This window comes from Paramisgurnus dabryanus, chromosome 12, assembly GCF_030506205.2.
Source record: "Paramisgurnus dabryanus chromosome 12, PD_genome_1.1, whole genome shotgun sequence".
NCBI classification, from domain to species: domain Eukaryota; kingdom Metazoa; phylum Chordata; class Actinopteri; order Cypriniformes; family Cobitidae; genus Paramisgurnus; species Paramisgurnus dabryanus.
This window is the reverse complement of record NC_133348.1, coordinates 36,391,213-36,410,056: the sequence shown is the minus strand read 5'-3', so window position 1 is coordinate 36,410,056 and position 18,844 is coordinate 36,391,213. Positions and strand designations below refer to the sequence as shown.

At 34.2% G+C, this 18,844-nt stretch overlaps 1 protein-coding gene across 2 annotated transcripts in view; it reads right to left on the bottom strand.

Annotated features, from left to right (window-relative positions):
- Positions 1 to 2,085: 2,085 nt before the first annotated feature.
- Positions 2,086 to 18,844, bottom strand: part of ylpm1 (YLP motif containing 1) — a 47,953-nt gene continuing 31,194 nt past the window's right edge. Inside the window, exons 18-19 of one of the 2 annotated variants that reach the window (XM_065263755.2) lie at positions 3,331 to 3,392; positions 2,086 to 3,144 (exon numbers count right to left, since the gene is read on the bottom strand). In XM_065263755.2, the coding sequence (XP_065119827.1) occupies positions 3,360 to 3,392 (33 nt within the window). In that variant the 3' untranslated portion in view covers positions 2,086 to 3,144; positions 3,331 to 3,359. Of the gene's footprint in view, positions 3,395 to 18,844 lie in introns of both variants that reach the window. The other variant, XM_065263756.2, reaches the window with a different exon arrangement.

The window sequence follows — 18,844 nt, the reverse complement described above, 5'->3', positions numbered from 1 at the left end:
CAGCATAGTGAGGCACTGAGGGGTCTTTAACTGCTCTATATAGGTTAGGGTTAGATATATATTATATATAACACTTTACAATAAGGTTCATTAGTTAACATGAACTAATTATGAACTGCACTTAAACAGCATTTATTAATCTTTGTTAATGTTAATTTTACCAATTACTAATACTTTATTAAAATTGTGTTAACGGAAGTTACTAACATGAACAAACAGCTTTATTTCTATTAACTAACATTAACAGAGATTAATAAATACTGTAACAAATGTGTTGCTCATGGTTTGTTCATAACTAGTGTTAACTAATAACCTAATGTTAACTAATTACTATATAGTTTAACATTGCAAGAACCAAATTTTAATATAGTTTTAATAAAAACGTGCTAGTGTAAATAATGAACTTCTTTTGTTTATAACTGTTTAACTTTCATAAATTGTTACATTTCAAGTATTCACAACATATAGTCAGTCGTCTCCTAATGACTAATATTGCACTTCATGTTTCTTTTTTAATATTTTAAAGATGGCAGTCAGTTTTATCCGTGTCAGAGCAAGAGCCTTTAATCTACATATGTATTTATACTTATTAATTTACTTATCAGTAAATAATTGGATCAATCAATCAGATTCAAGTTACTGATTAGGTCAAACAAAAGGATTCATAATTTTCACCTTGCACACAGTGTTTTGATTGGAACACACTAAAATACCTCAGTTCCGGTCAGCGTGTCACGCGTTTTTCTTTTGTATCAAATGGTTTAGTTACACAAGTTGATTTTTTTTATGTATAAAGATGATTGAAGGGTCGCATTTGGCCTGCAGGCCGCCAGTTGAGTAGTCCTGCCTTAGGATAAACAAGCTGGCATTTTTTAAAGATTTTCCTTCTTAAAGCCATATTAGGAGCTATATTAGCAATATGTGTTGTTAATGTTAAATTGAATTTTCTTACCTTTGCAACAAAGTATGTTCAGTTTCTTTAAATTTTTTCTTAAATGAACATTTCATTATTAGACATTCTATTAGTAGAGTTTTCAGCTTGGCAGTTGTGGCTCATTGAAGCAGCACTTGTGACAGACAGAATCCTCTTTAGCTGAACATTGACATTTCATATTAACATTGACGCTGGCTTTGAGACCTTACATCTTAGGATCTGCCTTTTTCCAAAACTTTCACAGAGCTCTTTCACAAGCTTCCTTTTTGCTTCTACTTAAATATGCAGCATGAAGTTAAGAGAACTCTTGTGGAGGTCCATTTTGAGGTTTGGAAAATCACCAAACCTTTAGTCTTGGGGTTCTGCTGTCATGTGCCCATCATTGTTATAAAGCAGCTGTGTAGTGAAAGTGATGTTATGCCGAATGTATGGTAACCCATATGTGACCTCTGCATTTAACCCATCCAGTGAGTAGTAAACGCATACAAACACACAGAACATGGGCTGCTATTACTGCAGTGCCCGTTGAGCTGAGGTTAAGGTGCCTTGCTCAAGACCAGACCAACAAAAACTCTCTCAAAGAATAATGTGATGCGTAATACTAATGTGAAGTAGTGAAATCTCTAACAAAGTAATTGGACCATAATAATTACAGCAATATTACGTAATGTGCAGAAAAATGCCCAATGTTAAGTTGATGTCAGCAGCCTCCCAGCAAGCAAGCTAATAAAACTGCTTCAGGGAGAAAAAAAACTTTTGCATTGACTTTTAAGCTTACAAGTAGCTAAGAGAAGGATAACCTTCTGTTCTTATAAATGTCTTGTCTACTAAAGGGTTTGTACGGACTTGCACTTCTGTTTTGAAACAGTATGGTCTTACAAAAACCATACATTGTATTGAAGTAGCTCCCCTAAAAAAACAGATTAATGTCTGTTTTTATGTCCTCCCAAAATTCACATTTGAAAAAATGCTCCCTTATTTCAGAAACAAATCTTAGGCCCTTAAAGGTACTTTCTATTCAAATAAATTAAATTCATTGATTACATTAGAATTCACAAACAGCACATAAATACTGTATAAGTGGGAAACTCCCTGAGTTGTGGGTGTTAAATTAAGAAACATTACGAAATCAAAACATGCAACGTCTGTAGTTGACGGTTATCAAGAATTTTTATTTAAAAAAATAAAATAAATAAACAACATTACAGTGGTTTTATAAATTCACTGAAAAGCTTTAAAAACAAAACACACCTGATGCACATTCTTTGTTCTTGTTGTCTATTAACAAACCTTACTGTATTTTCTTGTTATTTAATAAAAGAAGGAATAGCTGACAAAAGTGACACCTTGTCATAAAAACGACTTACCAGCTGTTAAAAGCAAACAACCCAGGAGGACTTGAACGCACGATTACAGTCATCCTAAAATAAATCTCTGATGATGAGGGAGAATTTGTGACCCTGGACCACAAAACCAGTCATAAGTAGCACAAGTATATTTGTAGCAATAGCCAACAAAAATATTGATTGAATATTATAAGGATATTACGTAAAGCTCATGTTCCATTAAGATATATTGTAAATACAGAAAAATATATCAAACATCTATTAATCATTAGTAATGTGTTGCTAAGGACTTCATTTGGCCAACTTTTAAGGTGATTTTCTCATTATTATTTTTTTTTTGCACCCTCAGATTCCAGATTTTCAAATAGTTGTACCTTGGCCAAATATTGACCTATTCCAACAAACCATATATATCAATGGAATGCTCATTTATTATACAGCTTTCAGATATATTAATCTCAAATAAGAAATAACCCTTAAGACTGGTTTTGTGGTCCAGGGTTACATGTATGTTGAGTAAAATGTTATCATAATTAACACAATATGTGTCATTTCGTGTTGATTTTGTGTTCAAATTAATGAAAGGGACAACAGACAGAGATGTGTAGAGGGCAATACAAGATGTGTTATTTTAACACCTTCGTTTTAAGAGTGTACTATAATAAAACTGATTCTCTGTTATTTTATGTTCTTTTGATAGTAAAATGCACGACATTTATGGTATATACAGACAGACAGTCAAAAAACAAAACTGTAGCTGTAAACCCTAACTGTAACTTAAAAATGCAAACAAATCTTTTGCAATATTAACTTACCACTTGCAGTAGTTTTTTTTTCAGATGATGTGCCACCAGACTTAAATGGCTGTTTAAAAAGTATTAAAATGAACAATAATTCACAGAGAAAGTAAAACAAAGAATATTACATTAACATTATGGTTCAAATGTGGTTGCTTGTGTGTCAAGGAGACATATCTAGAGTTAGAAAGGCAAGGAGAGAGAGAAAGAAAGAAAGAAATATGTAGAGAAAAATAGTGAAACAAAAACCTACTTGTTAACCTGCAGTGTATGCGGGTGGTTTCAGTATGGGCCCAATAGATGCTGCTTCAGTTGCTCTAAAAAGAAAACAACAATATAAGTACATAAACATTACACTGGTTGTTTTTTGTTTGTCAGGTGTTTATGTCAGGTTCTGACAACGTCAGCAGATCAACCAATCTTTATATCGGGAGACTTTAATAGTCTTTCTTTCTTTACTAGAGCTTCTTCCTAACCTCTATGATTGTCTATGTCATTTGTCACGCACATTGGATTTGTATTTTGTACTATGGTATAATTTAGGATGCACATGGAGCAGTACACACAAATAAAGTCTAAGGTTAGAGCAAGGACAAAGAGGACACGCACTCAAACACAAAGTTTTACATTGGCCTGTAATCATAGGGGAACCACTTTAATGAAAAAAAGGTAGCCTTTCGTGAAAATGATCATGAAGGCTTTATGATATAAAGGAAAAAACTGAATTTGATTGAAATTGATTTTCAAAAATTGATTTTAAATATAACGTAAAGGACCATTCAACAAATCAAGATGTCATGAGTGCTTGACAAAGGTTTAAATAAGATGATGAGACTGTATTTGAAAGGTGTAAATAATGAAATTTAAGATTCAAATATTTTTAAATAGTACTTAAATAGTAAATAGTACTAAGCAACAGATGGTTGGTGGTTAAGGGAATGGTTTCCAATATTTGCATGAATCCACCAATTCGTTTGACAGGCAAACATATTAGAAGAAATCTGGGGTGTATTAAGCTCGGAGTATAGTCGGTTTGTTTACGTGAACGTACATGCACAGTCGAGTGGACTTCCTTCCAAAGTATAGTTTATTTGTCTCGACACATGGGCATTGCAACAAAATGTAATGCATCTCCTGGGTTCCATTCTACATTCTCCTGTAGGCGCATGCACGACCTATTCATACAATGTACTCTGGTTTACAAACTGCAGTGCATTATCAGTAGTCTGTGTCCGTTTGGCAAATGCATATAATGTTATTGTTCTTTGTGTTTACTACCAAGCTATGGGCCCGGTTCGCTAACATAAGTATTAAGCAACTTTTTCTTTTAAGGATTTATTTATATATCAGTGTGGAACAATATCATTATTATAAAGAATGAGAAAGATCACCATAACCTGTAGTCCCCTTCCACTGTAAACACAGAGAAATGTACAACTACGGCCAATCAGAGCAGAGTAGTGTAACGCAACAGAGAGGTTTGGCAAGATGAATCTTCAAACAATTCATTTGAGAGTCATTAAAATAAGGAAATATTAAATGCATATAAAACACAACAATTGTTTGTTGTACCAATTACCTTGCATGCATGTAAACCTGTTGTTGGGGACTCCCAAAAGCACATATAATCCTTTCAAATAGCAAAATGTGTATTTAACATAAATAACAAGTTGTGGCAAGGTTAGATATAAACTTAAACCAAACGTTTCTCAGTTCCCTGTTGAATTCTACACATAATTTGGCCCAAGACAAATTGTTGCACATCTTTAAAATAAAAGCATGCTGCTTCAAAGAGCATGTAATGTGATTATGACATGGAAGACTTGATATGTCAAATGTAGAATGTGTGGGAAACCACTTATGCCCCATTCAGATCGAAAGCTACTAGCGATAGCAGAGCGACGCGATCTCATTCACAAGTGACAGTTGGTGACCACTTGGGCGTGTCCAGTGATGCAAGTAAGTTAAGAAAAGTTCAACTTTATGCAAATGATGAGAGATTTTCAGGAGCAACTACCAATGGGAATGAAGCACATCATCCGTTGGACGGTACTCATTTGTTTATGACAACCAGATTTAGAAATGCCTCATGGAAAGAGACGGGCGACACACAAGTCCTAAATGTGTACCAAAAGCTGTCTGTATACATTTGAATCACAGAAAGTGATTCAATAAAAAAGTTACAATATTTTAACATTAATAAATGTTGATACATAACAAAAATGTATACAAATATGCAAATGATATGGCAATGGTTGCACTTTCATGTAAATATCGTGTTAGTCATGACTATAAAGTCACTTCAATCATGATTTAGGCCCCAGAACAAAAACAGCAATGCTTTGATTTACAAGTAAACTCCTGTTAGTAGGGATGTAACGATTCAACCGTGTGTCCCATTAAAAATGCCTGTCTGAAATCGATTCTGAATCGCAAGGCTGCGATTCTTTGTTTAATGCACAGCTTGTGCGTATACGGCATTTGGTCAGTAGGAAGTCCTTATCAATCTAAAATCATAACGAGTTGGAGTCGTTTATAACGTGCATTTAAAAAAGCAACACTCGTTAAACCAAATCATTTAAAATATTCTTTATTATCATGAAAATACCTGAAACAATTTGAAGAACAGTGATATAAATATTCCTGTAGACATTCCTGTAGATTTCACCGTAATTCATTCAAATTCATTAATTGAGAAAACGCGCACTTTCACGGTTAATCGTTACACCCCTACCTGTTAGAATATGATCATGTAAAAATGTTGCTACTTGTATTACTGAACCTAAGTGCAGCTTTATACACAATAGATTATTCAATTATACTAAACAGACAAATTTATGACAACATCAGAGAGTAAGCCTGGTCTTATTTAACCAATCGCTATCACTTTGTTTATGAAAATAAGGAAAAGTCATGTTACTATCAGGTTAAATATGGTGTACCACAGGGATCAGTTCTAGGCCCTTTCCTCTTCTCGTTACATGCTTTCTCTGGGAGACATTATCAGGAAACATAACATAAATTTTCATGGTTATGCTGACGATACCCAGCTCTACATTTCCTCTGAACCTGTCAAAACCAACTAGTTTTCAAGGATAACAGACTGTACAAACAATTTCCTTCAGGTTAACACCAATGAAACAGATATACTGATTATTGAACCAAAAAGCTTCATACAAAATATGGCAAAATACAACCTCTCCGATCATTCTGCTTTTATTCCATCTTTTGCATTCAAGAACTTGAGTGTGATGTCACATTTCCAACGCATGTTGCATATCAGTTTTCCAAAAATGTGCATCAAGCTGCTGGCTGTCCACGCATTAATGACTATTGTAACTTATTACTGGGTGGGTGTCATGCAAGTCAAGTAAATTGTAAACTGTATTAATTCAAAAACTGTTCAGTCTGCAAGAGTGCTTACTAGATCAAAGAAATATGATCAAAATAGCTCACTTTTATCATCACTGAACTGGATGCCTGTTAAGTATCGCATACATTTTAAAATATGGCTAATCACCTAGAAAGTCTTAAATGGTCTAGCGCCACCATATCTTCATGAGTTACAATCAGAGTACAATCCATCAAACACATTGTGTTTACAAAATTATGGTTTCTTAATAATTCCTAGAATATCAAAATCATCTAAAGCTGATACTGTAGATCCTTATCCTACCTAGCCCCTAAGCTCTGGAATGCCCTTCTCAGCAATGATCAGTTTAAATCTAAACTAAAGACTCATCTTTTCAACCAAAACCAAATCAACTTGCTGCAAAAGTTTCACACATCCATTATCCAGTATGTCTTTAACATTCCACGTGAACGGCCGTGAATTTTCATAACAGCAGGAGGACATCACATTTTCTAGTGACATTTTTTATACTGCTTGCAATTGTAATTCATGTCTGATACTGTGTAACAGCATACACACGCAATTTAAGAAGAGATATTATGATAATAACATTTGACACTCAATTGGCAAAAGGAAATATAAGTTTTATTCTTTTATCTATGTTTGAACCAGAAACTGAGCACAGCTTGATCTATCAGAATAGTAATGCAGTTTATATATCTGATATAAAACTGATATGATTAGCCTTTGCCTTAACTATGTTATTAATATGAGCTAATAATGTCTTCCTAGTGTTACCCAAACCATGTTCCTATCTGCTGCCTCAGAGTAAGATATCATAATATAAATCAAACTACGGAAGCAACGGTTATAGATGGTATGCTTATAGTCTGAGGAATAATCACGGTTTCACAATTATCATGATGCATTCATTTATTTCACAAAACTACTTGTGTAAAATCACATGGACACATTTTAGATTTTGAAGTGTTTTTATTGATGTCTTTTGAGACACAAACAACACAGTAACCAAATAATACAACACAAAATAAAAAAAGAAAACTAAAAAGGTAACCTCTGGGCTGTAAATTTGCTATCAATAGTTCATTAGTATTGTCCTTAAAATTCTACAAGCTTCTGATGTTATGTTAGTGTTTTACTCCTGTCAAATTCACCTACAAAGCCTAACATTTACTTAACACAGATGGGATAAGGAAACGTCAAGTTTTTACTGACTGAAGGTCTTGAGGAGTCTTTCAAAGGCTAATGTAACGTGTCGCGTTTGTGGGTGGTGATCCCGCAGATGATGCATCAAATTTGGTTTATTCGCTCCCTTAGCAGCAACTTTTCACAGCGATTTTTGCGAACAGGTGATCCGTCCTGGTCATTCTTGATGTACCCAGAATGCTCACACACTGCTGATTTTCTTTAGGGGAAATCAGGCTTCACTGTTTGGTCCCTTGCACGTTCTCCACTTAAAAACAATTAGTTATTAAAAAAACAAACAAGCAGGCTCTTACTTACTTTGCAATAGCATTGAATCCATTCAATCCATGAAGCTCCAGAAAACACATCCATCCATCATTAATGTAATACAAACGACAGTGGGTAATATATATGTTCTGAAGTGAAATTATACATTTGTAAAAAAATATAGTGTTTTATCTTTTTTGTAATCAATACATCATGTATATCTGAGAGGATAAAAGAATTATGGCATTACTGGACTTGATGGAACAAATACACATACAGTACTGAAGTGGAGTGTGGAGCACACAAAGATTCAATGCAATTTTAAGTTAATATGATATCAATACCATATTGTTTCCCTATAATCCTAAAGGGATGGTTCACCCCAAAAATATATTTTTTTCTGATGAACATGAAGGAAGATATTTTAAGGTATTGTAAACAAACTGATCAGAGGCCCCATTGCCCTCCAAAGTAGGAAAAAGAATACTATGGAAGTGAATGGGGCCTCTGATGGTTTGGTTACAAACATTCCATGGTGGTGCAAAAATCATTGTATTAGGATGTTTTATGGTGTTGGGCTTATTCATCAGATACAAGGGAAGATGGATCAGTTTGAATACAACGGAATACTTGAAGAAATTATGTTGTTCTTTGCAGAAGATGAATGACCCTAAAATGGGTAAAAGACAACAACACACAAGCAAGCAGGCAAAATCTTGGTTCTAGACAAAAATGATTCAGGTAATGAAGTGACCAGCTCAAACTCAACCCCATTAAAAACTTGTGGGGTGATATTAAAAATGCATTTTTTAATGCAAAACCTAAAAATTCAAAGGAACTGTGGATCCTGGGCTGAAATACCCATTCCTTGGTACCAGAAAATCGTTGACTCGATTTGACACAGATGCGCAGCAGTTATCATAAACAGTTATTAAACTAGATATATTATTAATTCAATGGTCTAAAGTGAACTTAAATCTTAAGATTTTTTCAGTTTATAATAGAAAAATGTTGACACTGCAATTTTTTTACAGATTAATATTCATTCACTCTAAAACAACCATAAACTTGATTTAAATTTAAAAGGCTTACATACGTTAAAACAATGGTAATTTCAAATAGGTAAAATGAAATTGCACATTTAATCCGTTTTCTACTTAAAGAATTCAAGTGCAAAATATTGCTGTTTCTTCTGTTGTAGATTATTGCTTATTTTGCATTGCATGTAAATTCTGTTTTTAATTTGTTTCTTTTTTCATAAGACTATTGAAAAACATTAAAGCGTTCATAACACACGCTGTTTCTGTGTATCTGATGTTAATCTGGAGTACCTCCAGAGCAGTATTACATCCTTTATATCTCGAAGACTCTTTAGTTTTATCAGATTTATAAAAGACACATAGCTTTACAGATTCTTTCTGATAACGTACAAAACAATTCGGAAAGAGGAGATACCAACTGCGGGAGGAGCGAGTCACAAATCAACACTTTATACAACACTGACTGGATAACTTATGATTCACTACATGTTAGTTTATATAATATGCACTTACGCGCCTATTTCCAACATAACACAGAAGTCTTACTCACCGCATGAAACTCATGACCCGGTTAGGACTTTTCAATGAAATCCAGCGTTAAACAAACAAACTATATCTATTGTTTCCATAAGGATGGCTTTCTTCTCCAAAAACAATTTGAATGGTTTGAATTGAAAACCATATCCCAATGCATGTCATCATTGAAAAATGATACCCCAATAAATATTTTCATAACCCAATATATTAAGTTTCACCTGCTGCCAGTAGAGGCGTTAATTTAGTAAACGCATCCATTGGGTCATATTTGGGGGAACAGACAAACAACCAAAACAATCGTATGGGTTGTAGAATAGTTCTGCGCAACATGAATATTAATCATCAAAATTTCAAGAAATTGATTGTGGAAGTTCAAAAGCATTAAAGTCTCTAAAATAACTCCCACAGATGTAACAGAAAAAGGATGCCACCTGGAAATGTATTGCGGAAACACTAAATACACAAGGTAGGCATTAATCTGTAATAGATTATAATAAAATAGAAATTAGAGCAGCATGCTATACGAGAGACAGCTCCGCCTAAACGCTGTTTTTCGTGATTTTTAAAGGGGACATATTATGAAAATCTGACTTTTTCCATGTTTAACTGCTATAATTGTGTCCCCAGTGCTTCTATCAACCTAGAAAATGTGAAAAAGATCAACCCAGTAACTTAGTTTTGGTAAACCATTCTCTGCAAGCATGTGAAAAAATAGGTCATTGTAATTTGGCTCCTATTGTGATGTCAGAATAAGGTAATACCGCCCGTTTATCTGCACTATCCAACCACAGCACAGCCATTTAGTACAGAGCGAAAACAATTCACAGCACAATTGAGTTTCAATTGCAACAAACCACCATCATTGTGATCAGTGTTTGCACTTCAGCCGCTCATTTACATTTTAAATTACACACCCAAAACGGCACACTTTTGCTCAGGCCTAGATTAAAGGGACACTTCACCCATTTTCATTAAGCTTATAGTTAGAACCCCAGTCATGTTTTTGAATGGTCGTGCATCATTTCCCCTGTTTACCCTGAGACAGGAGAAATACAGATTTCAGTGTTGCACTTCCTTCTTTCAATGATGTAAAAATCATCATTTTGCATCATTGAAAGAAGGAAGTGCAATATTTTTGTTGAGGGAGTGAGACTACAAACACCCCTTTTCTCTGTCAAATAGGCACCAAATTCTAAATGTATGTAACACTTCGACTACAAATATGACACACTTTCAATAAAGATTAATGTTTCTACGGGTGAAATGCTCCTTTAAGACTTAGTTTACATCTTAAAAAAAAAATCTCATAATATGTCCCCTTTAAATGATTGTTATATCTTATAATGGGAGATAAAATGGTTTTGCATGCATGTCATGCAGCATCGAGGTCATGGGTCTCCAACCCTGTTCCTGGAGCGCACCTGTCCTGCAGATTTCAGTTAAAACCACAGTTCCCAAACTATTAGAGTCAGGTGTGTTGGAGTAGGTTTGAAAGTAAAATATGCAGGACAGGTGCCCTGCAGGAACAATGTTGGAGAACCACTGGTCTAGGGCATAAAGTAATCCAGTCATTATATTCTTTGTTCAGTAGTTTTCCTGGACTACACTTATTAAATAAATTAAATATTAAATAAAGTGGAGAGATAACAGACAGTTTGAAAACACCTTCACACACAAGTCAAGCTGCATAAATCATCAAAATTATCTTTGACGAGTACTTCTGTTCTTTTTAGATTCTGGAATGTACACAATGTTTACATCTTACAAGCAAGGCTCAGCTCAGCGACTGAAATAAGGTCAATGTAACATATCAACTCTTCACTTGTGAACAAGATACAGCAATATGTTTATGTTCATTGCAAATGGGACATTCTAAGCTTTACAAACATATAAAACCTGTATATATAGACTGAGTTTACACTAAAGTAGTCTTGTAGCTTAGTAGTAGATAGTTTAGTAGTTACAGTTTAGTGTTTATATTTGACCTAACAATGCTCAACCCAGCATTTTAGGTTGAAACAACAACCTAGGTTAGGTTAGAATAACAACCCTATTAATAATTAATGTTCATTCAATTTAGATTTTCTTTTATGTAATTTAAACATCTAAACAGACAAAGACAAGAAACTAATAAAGATAACATTAAAAAAACATGATATTAAAGTCACATTGTACAGGAGTAAAGGTGAAATTTGCAAGTTGTCCACCAGGTGACCTCATATCCCTGTAATGATGCAGTTAGGGATTTAGATCGATGATAATTTTCAAATACTACTAAAGTTATGATGCTTTTGGGAAATAGCCTGTACGTTTATGATAATTCGTACTCCACACCATAGGTTGCGCATCGGTTTTCATTTATACTTCTGCATCATTGTTTATGTCGAAATGCAATGACACATGCAGACTGCTAGTAGGCATTGTCCACGGGCATATTACTGATGTAACCGACAGTATAAGGACAAAAGCAGAAACAGCTTCTTGGGTAACATTGTTGGAGAAGCATTGACAATGATGACGGTAAATAGATGATGACTTTTGTTGCAGCTTGAGTTGTTAAAACTTGGTCCATTTTTGTTTTACGGTTGTAAGTGGAAATGCGTATAAGGACACGTGCAGAATTGATGCGTTGTTACATTTTTAGAGAGGTGCGCATCAGGCTACGCACAGCCTATGACATAGCTCAGGTGTAGGTCTGATGCAGAATTAAAAATTTGGCTTAAATGTGCACTTGGGAAACGCAGCCCTGAACATTATAAAGGCACATCAGACGAGTGGCGTGAGATGGCAAGACCTGAGAAACACGAAAAACTGGAGAGAGCAAGACGGGGAAGACAGCTTGTCACCCAGTTTTTTAGAAAGGTTATTTGTGTTTTCTGGTTTTTGTTATGATTCTGAAGCTAGGCCATATGAAGTCATTTTATTTAACATAAAATAAAAGAACAACTGCATGCAAAAGTCAACCTTAAGTTGAGTTTTTAACCATACTGATATTTCAGATCAGTGCAAGGTCTCTGATGAAGTTTTCAACATTTTTTTCCATAGTTGGGAAGTGCAGCTTTTAAAATTTTAAAATCCATAACATACAAAATGTCACATCTATGACGCTGTTTCTTCCTCATAAATGTCCACATTTAAATAAAATAAATGTATTTGTTCTTTGAGAAGCCATCCCTTCTTAATTTTTTGGGCACTACTGCTTTTGGTTTGTGCATTTTAATTCACGGAATTCCTACAAAGTAAGCATTTTTTTGTCACACCCAACACACATTTTCTATTTTAGATAAAATAATGCCACAATAGTAGACTGTTATTTTCTGTCTGGAAACAATAATATATTTATATGGAAAATATAAACAGATGGTTCACTATATCGGTTCACTATAACCCTAACCCTAACACTGAAATTGCTCAAAATGCTCCAAGTTAATCACCCTGATTGTTCATCCATGGAATTTGTAACATAGCATTTCCAAGAATGTTTGTTTTTCCATGCAATCAAGCATTAGAAATGAAGCATTGAGCTTTAGAACAAGCATTAAACAGACAAAAAAACACCCAGCCACAACAAAACAAGTTCAGTGATGTGTAATAAAACTTTCTTTTTTTACACAAGACTTATCTGTGAGCTTCATTATAAAAAAAATTCACGCCCCCTCATAATCTTTAATAAAATATTCTCCCCTTCACAAAATGATCTCTCTTTACTTCCGGTTACTGGGTATGGCAGGTGGGCGAAGCCCGGAAAAACATTGCAACGATTAGCAAATAGCCACATGACCCAACTTTAAAGATCCAATTAATTCTTGTTGGACGAATTCAAATTCTGCCCTAGTTTATTTTACATTTCATTAGCCGTTTCACTCAGATATAGGGCCTATACATCACGACAGGTAAAATAAGACAATCACTACTTCAGTTTCGTTTTGACTTTAATCATCCCTAGTTAGAAACAAGTGTCTAATAATGTTCATGAGTGAATCTTTCGTTTAAGTCAGTTCATTTTAATGAATTAGAATACCAGTCTGAATGATTAATTCATGATTTGGTAATTCAGATGCCGTGTTAGCTCATGTCCTTGTTTCTTTCTGGAGCTGCTGCTGTGAAACTTGTTCACTCAGTTAAACGAGTTATTTGTTGTGAGCTTAAGAAAACAAGCTTTACTTGTTGTTGGTCTAATTGTGATGCTAATGTAATGAATGTCATTTTGAATAGGTAATTCTCTTAAATGACTAGTTCACCCCAAAATAAACATTCTGTCATCATTTACTCACTTTTAACATTTCTTTTTCCTATATGGATCAGGCTTCTGACATCAGAACAAGGAAATGTAAACAGATTTGTAACAACGTAAGTGTGATTAAATGATGACAAAATTTTTATTTGGTAAACTCTCATTTTAATTTAAAGAGTACTGTGCAAAAGTCTTAAGCCACCATGTCACCACTAGAATGGTTGTTTTTGCAATGGTATAATGACATGTATAATTGAGTATCTTTATTATAATAAAACCAGAAAATTCTTTATATTGTTTTTAGAATGAGCTTCTCTAACATTTGAGCAATTGCAATGAAATTCTAACTCGAAATCCTAAAATACCTTAAGCCATTTTGTACTGATAATTGTTTTTGATTAATTTTGTGTACACATTTTCTGTACTTGTTTAACAACAAAGAATGAGTTTTAATATCTGAAAACGTGAGGCAAGGCGCACAGCATTTTTGTTGACTTTTTTTATGTTGCTACAACCACAGAATCAGCTGTCCTGTCAGTCAGTGATTATAGGCTAAAAACGTTGGTTTTAAAAGCAACTGTAAACCTCTGTCACTAAAACAGAAGGCCCGCCTCTCCCTTCATTCGATTGAACTATGGAATAAACGTGAATGACGTTGGGTACTTTTCCAGGTTCAAGCAAAAACACGAGGTGCAGCAGGAAGCCAAAACTCAAGGCGCTTGGGGCACATAAACAGCACTAAAAACACTAACTACCAATAGAAAACTATTCAAAAAGGTGCCGCTCACTGCCATGAATGCATTCTGCTTGATCGCCCCCTAAGGCTTTTCTATAGTACTGTATTTTATTAGAATACTCAAACTATTGCCATGGGGCCCAGAGTACAAATTATCCAGCAGGGCCGGAAACCCTAACAGTGCCCCTGCTAACAATGAACACCTTTAGGCTTGTTTGAGATGCACGTTGCCTGAAATATAGATGAGAGCAGACGGCTGCAGATAGGAGGAGTAAAAAAAATGTTGTAAATCGATCACAAAAGTCAACAAAGGCAGAGATCGCATCCACATATTTATCGTGGATTAAAAAGATGCAGCTGAAATACCAGTAAATGCATTTACATGAAGATGTTTATAAGGAGAATCAACGAAAATGAACTGTTCATTACTGGTAAAGGCTAATTAGTAAATGTTGGGGTGTATAAATCTAAGTCTACAGTGATGATTCATACTAACTTTCATACAATCTTTTCTGTCAATAACAAGTTGAAAAAAATATATATAAACTACTATAGGCAATGAACTTTGTGAATTAAGAAGTTATCAGCTGACATTCCGGGGCCAATAAGCAATGCGGGATCGATTCTGCACAGAATTTGCTCATCTCAAACAAGCCTTTTTTCTGATTATAATCATATTATTGCTTAACAATGGAAATATACATTACAATTAACAACTCGAACGCATTTGAGATTGTAAACAGAATCTGATTAACTTTGACTTTTCACGCGCACACATACAGGTATACAGTACCTACAGTTACCAGAGAAAAGTCAGAAAACATTATCAAGTGAGTGGCAGTACTCTGAACAAAAATGCTTTATTCTTGGCAGAAATCAGGTAGACAACTATCCATCTAATTTTCGAATGCAGAAGTAAGTGATGTGACGTATATCCATTCTTTTAAACAGCAATTTTTAATTGACTTGTTTGAGTTTTTATGGCAACACATTAAGCCTCACGAGGCAGTCATTAGCATCTTCCTCATTCAACACATTGTAAGTTATTTGAACAAACCATAATAAACATTAAAATATTATTCAGTTTGTTTAGTTTTATGAAAACTTTATTACAGCGCTTCTTACGCACTAGATAGTACCAAAGAGGTAAAATGGAGACACAAGCTTATAAAACTATTTGCTTTTTCATTTAAAACATAAGAAAAGTATGTGCAAACACATGAATAACTATTATAAACATTAACTAATAAGCAGTTTATGTTGTAACTGTAATCTCATTTATGTAATAATATAAAGTAGCATAATAAATAAACCAGCCAAATCAGAATATTTTTATCAGCATAATATTAATTGTTTTTAAGCAATTATTGTATTTATTGTTTCCTGTCAGTTTTTGAAAGGTTTTATTGGATGGATGTGTGGATAAATGATCATGGGTGCAAATGCGCCACATACACATTTAGTTCTTGTGCTTGCTTATGGTTAAAACAAATGTTTTGTAGACATTTACTGTTTTTTACCAGGTATTATGACAACCCCTTACTGCACAAATTTACTGGCTTTTTATTTCATAATAAAAAGCCAGTAAAAAAATCATTCGCAATACAACTACCATTAGCATTAGTGGCTTACCAAAAATCTTACACAAAGAAGCTCTAAGTTGGCACCACCCACATTTACGTATAAAAAAATAGGTGGATACTTGATGGGCAGGACATGTTCTCAATATCAAATTGGTTGCTTGAACAGAGCAGTGACTTGCAATTCAAATCACCCTTGGTTTGAATAGATGAATAACACAGCTTAGTACCAGCATGCCAATATGGACCAAAAACTTTGAATGTTTCTAGTGCCTTGTTGACTCTAAGCCCAGACAAATTAATGTAGTTCAGAATCCAAAAGAGAGTGAAACCTGGTATATCTTATGTGATTTGATTGTATAAATTGGTTATAATAAGTAAAAGAACATTCTGTGAAAACATAAACTTGATATCTTTAGTATCGAGTAAGGTCATGTCAAAGATCGAAATCAATGTAAAATCCTTAACTTTGATGTTAATCTGATAAATAGGATAGGATTTCACAGAAAGGGTCACATGCGTATGTATAAATATTTGTGCAAGCAGAGATACAGACACATGTATGTAATAATTTTGTATGAGTCTATTTTAGTTGTCATTCATGTGAACTGATCTCAACATTATACAATCACTGTTGGGCATACTGTAGGATCAAATATGCTGGAAAACTAAGGATTGTTTAGGACCTGACCACCAGTGGATAGTTTATTGGCTCAGGATAAAAATAACTCTTACCATAAAACAAAATCTATCACTGGCTGTCCAGGTAAAACTGTACAGTATTACGAATCAGTTGGGTTATTTTTGTTATTCTGTTGTGGACTATATGTAATATTATTTTGAGAACACTTTTATTACTCTATTTTTTCAACATTTTACAGTTTCTGTAGGGTGCATGAAAACAAATACACAAAGTTGTTGTCTTTATACATGCAAAATGGCTGATACATATGTATATATGTATTGAGACCACACAGGTCACCATTTTAGTTATCCACAACTGTTTAACTTTGCAAATCATTGTATTGTCTTCGAACATTTTTAAATATAACACAACAATGATATTTTTTGTTAGGAGATTTGACTGCTTGAATTCTATGAAGACGACATAGCCAGAAATATGGACATGAGTGACACAATATTTCTACCTGTGAATACACGCAACTACACGCATACTATGTGTGTGTCTATATCTTGTAGAGTTAAGCTCCAACACACCTGCCTGGACGTTTCTAGCTATCTTAAAGACCTTGATAAGCTGGTTGAGGTGTGCTTAGATAGGGTTGGAGCTAAACGTTGCATGACCGTGGACCTCATTAAAGACCTATGACATAAGAAGTAATTTGCTCTTAAAATAATATGCAAATCGGGTCTGCACATGATGTCGAACACACCTCACATCGTAGCGAGTCATAGGTGATCCATGAGTGGTAGGTCAAGGAGGACTGTGTATCATCCTGGAAAGGTCTTGGTTATACTCACCTTGAATCTCAGTTTACTGAAGGAACACCTCTCAAAATGGATGATGGGTTCATATTCGACGTGCCTGCCGTTGTGCTATTTGTTGAAATGACAGACGACTGGGATTAATCAAACTAAACGAAGTTGCACTGATCAGTGGTTTGCAGGAAGACCACCAATCCCCTACAAAAATTTAACATGGTATGTGGTTGTACTATAGTAACCATATTTTAACCATTATATTTCCAGATAACTTTTCTTATACTTTTGACTATAGTAAAACAATACTTATGACATTAGAACAAAATATTACAATTGTTGTTAGATGTTGTTGTAGATATAGCAGTACTGCAAAAACCAACAGTTCAATATCACATTTCTACATTACAGTAAAATATCTTAGTTTTCGGGGTTATATTTAGAGTTGTTGCAATTCCGATACCAGTATCGGAATTGCGGCAGATACCAAAAAAAAATCTGGTATCGGCAAGCACTTGAACTGATATACTGATCCGATACCATTTTCTTAAACAAGGCCTATTATGCCCGCTAGCTTTGCTTAATGCTGCAAAACGAAATTCTGCTAACATTATGTCCACTGTTTGGCAGTATTTAAACTGTTAAAAAATCCGTAGAAATTACAATGTTATTGCAGCTGGGTTGCCGGTAATTTACCGTAGATTTAAATTTATGTTATTTACTGGCAAGAGTTTGTTCAAAGTTAAATAAATGTTAAATATTAACAAGTCTTTATCTTTACAGAATAAAACTATACAATAACAGCCTCATGCAAAGCATTCTGGGAATCAGAAATCATCATCAACCTTTTTCTGTTTTTTGCTTCAGATTTTGTTTCCCAGAATGTTTTGCTTGATGCTGTTTTTTTAGTTTTACTCTGTTAAGACAAAGACTTGTAAATGTTTAATGTTCATTTAACTTTGAACAAACTCTTGCCAGTAAATAACATAAATGTAAATCTACGGTAAATTACCGGCAACCCAGCTGCAATTTCTACGAGTTTTTTTTACAGTGTACAATAACAGCCTCATGCAAAGCATTCTGGGAAATAATCAGAAATAATCAACCTTTTTCTGTTTTTTGCTTCAGATTTTGTTTCCCAGAACGTTTTTCTTGATGCTGTTTTTTTAGTTTTACTCTGTAAAGACAGAGACTTGTAAATGTTAAATGTTCATTTAACTTTGAACAAAATGTTGCCATTAAATAACAAATTTAAATCTACGGTAAATTAACGGCAAACCCAGCTGCAATTTCTACAGATTTTTTTTACAGTAAAACTGCGACGGGTCTCATATACCATGCTGCAGTTCTAAGGGGTGACACAAGTATTAGCAGC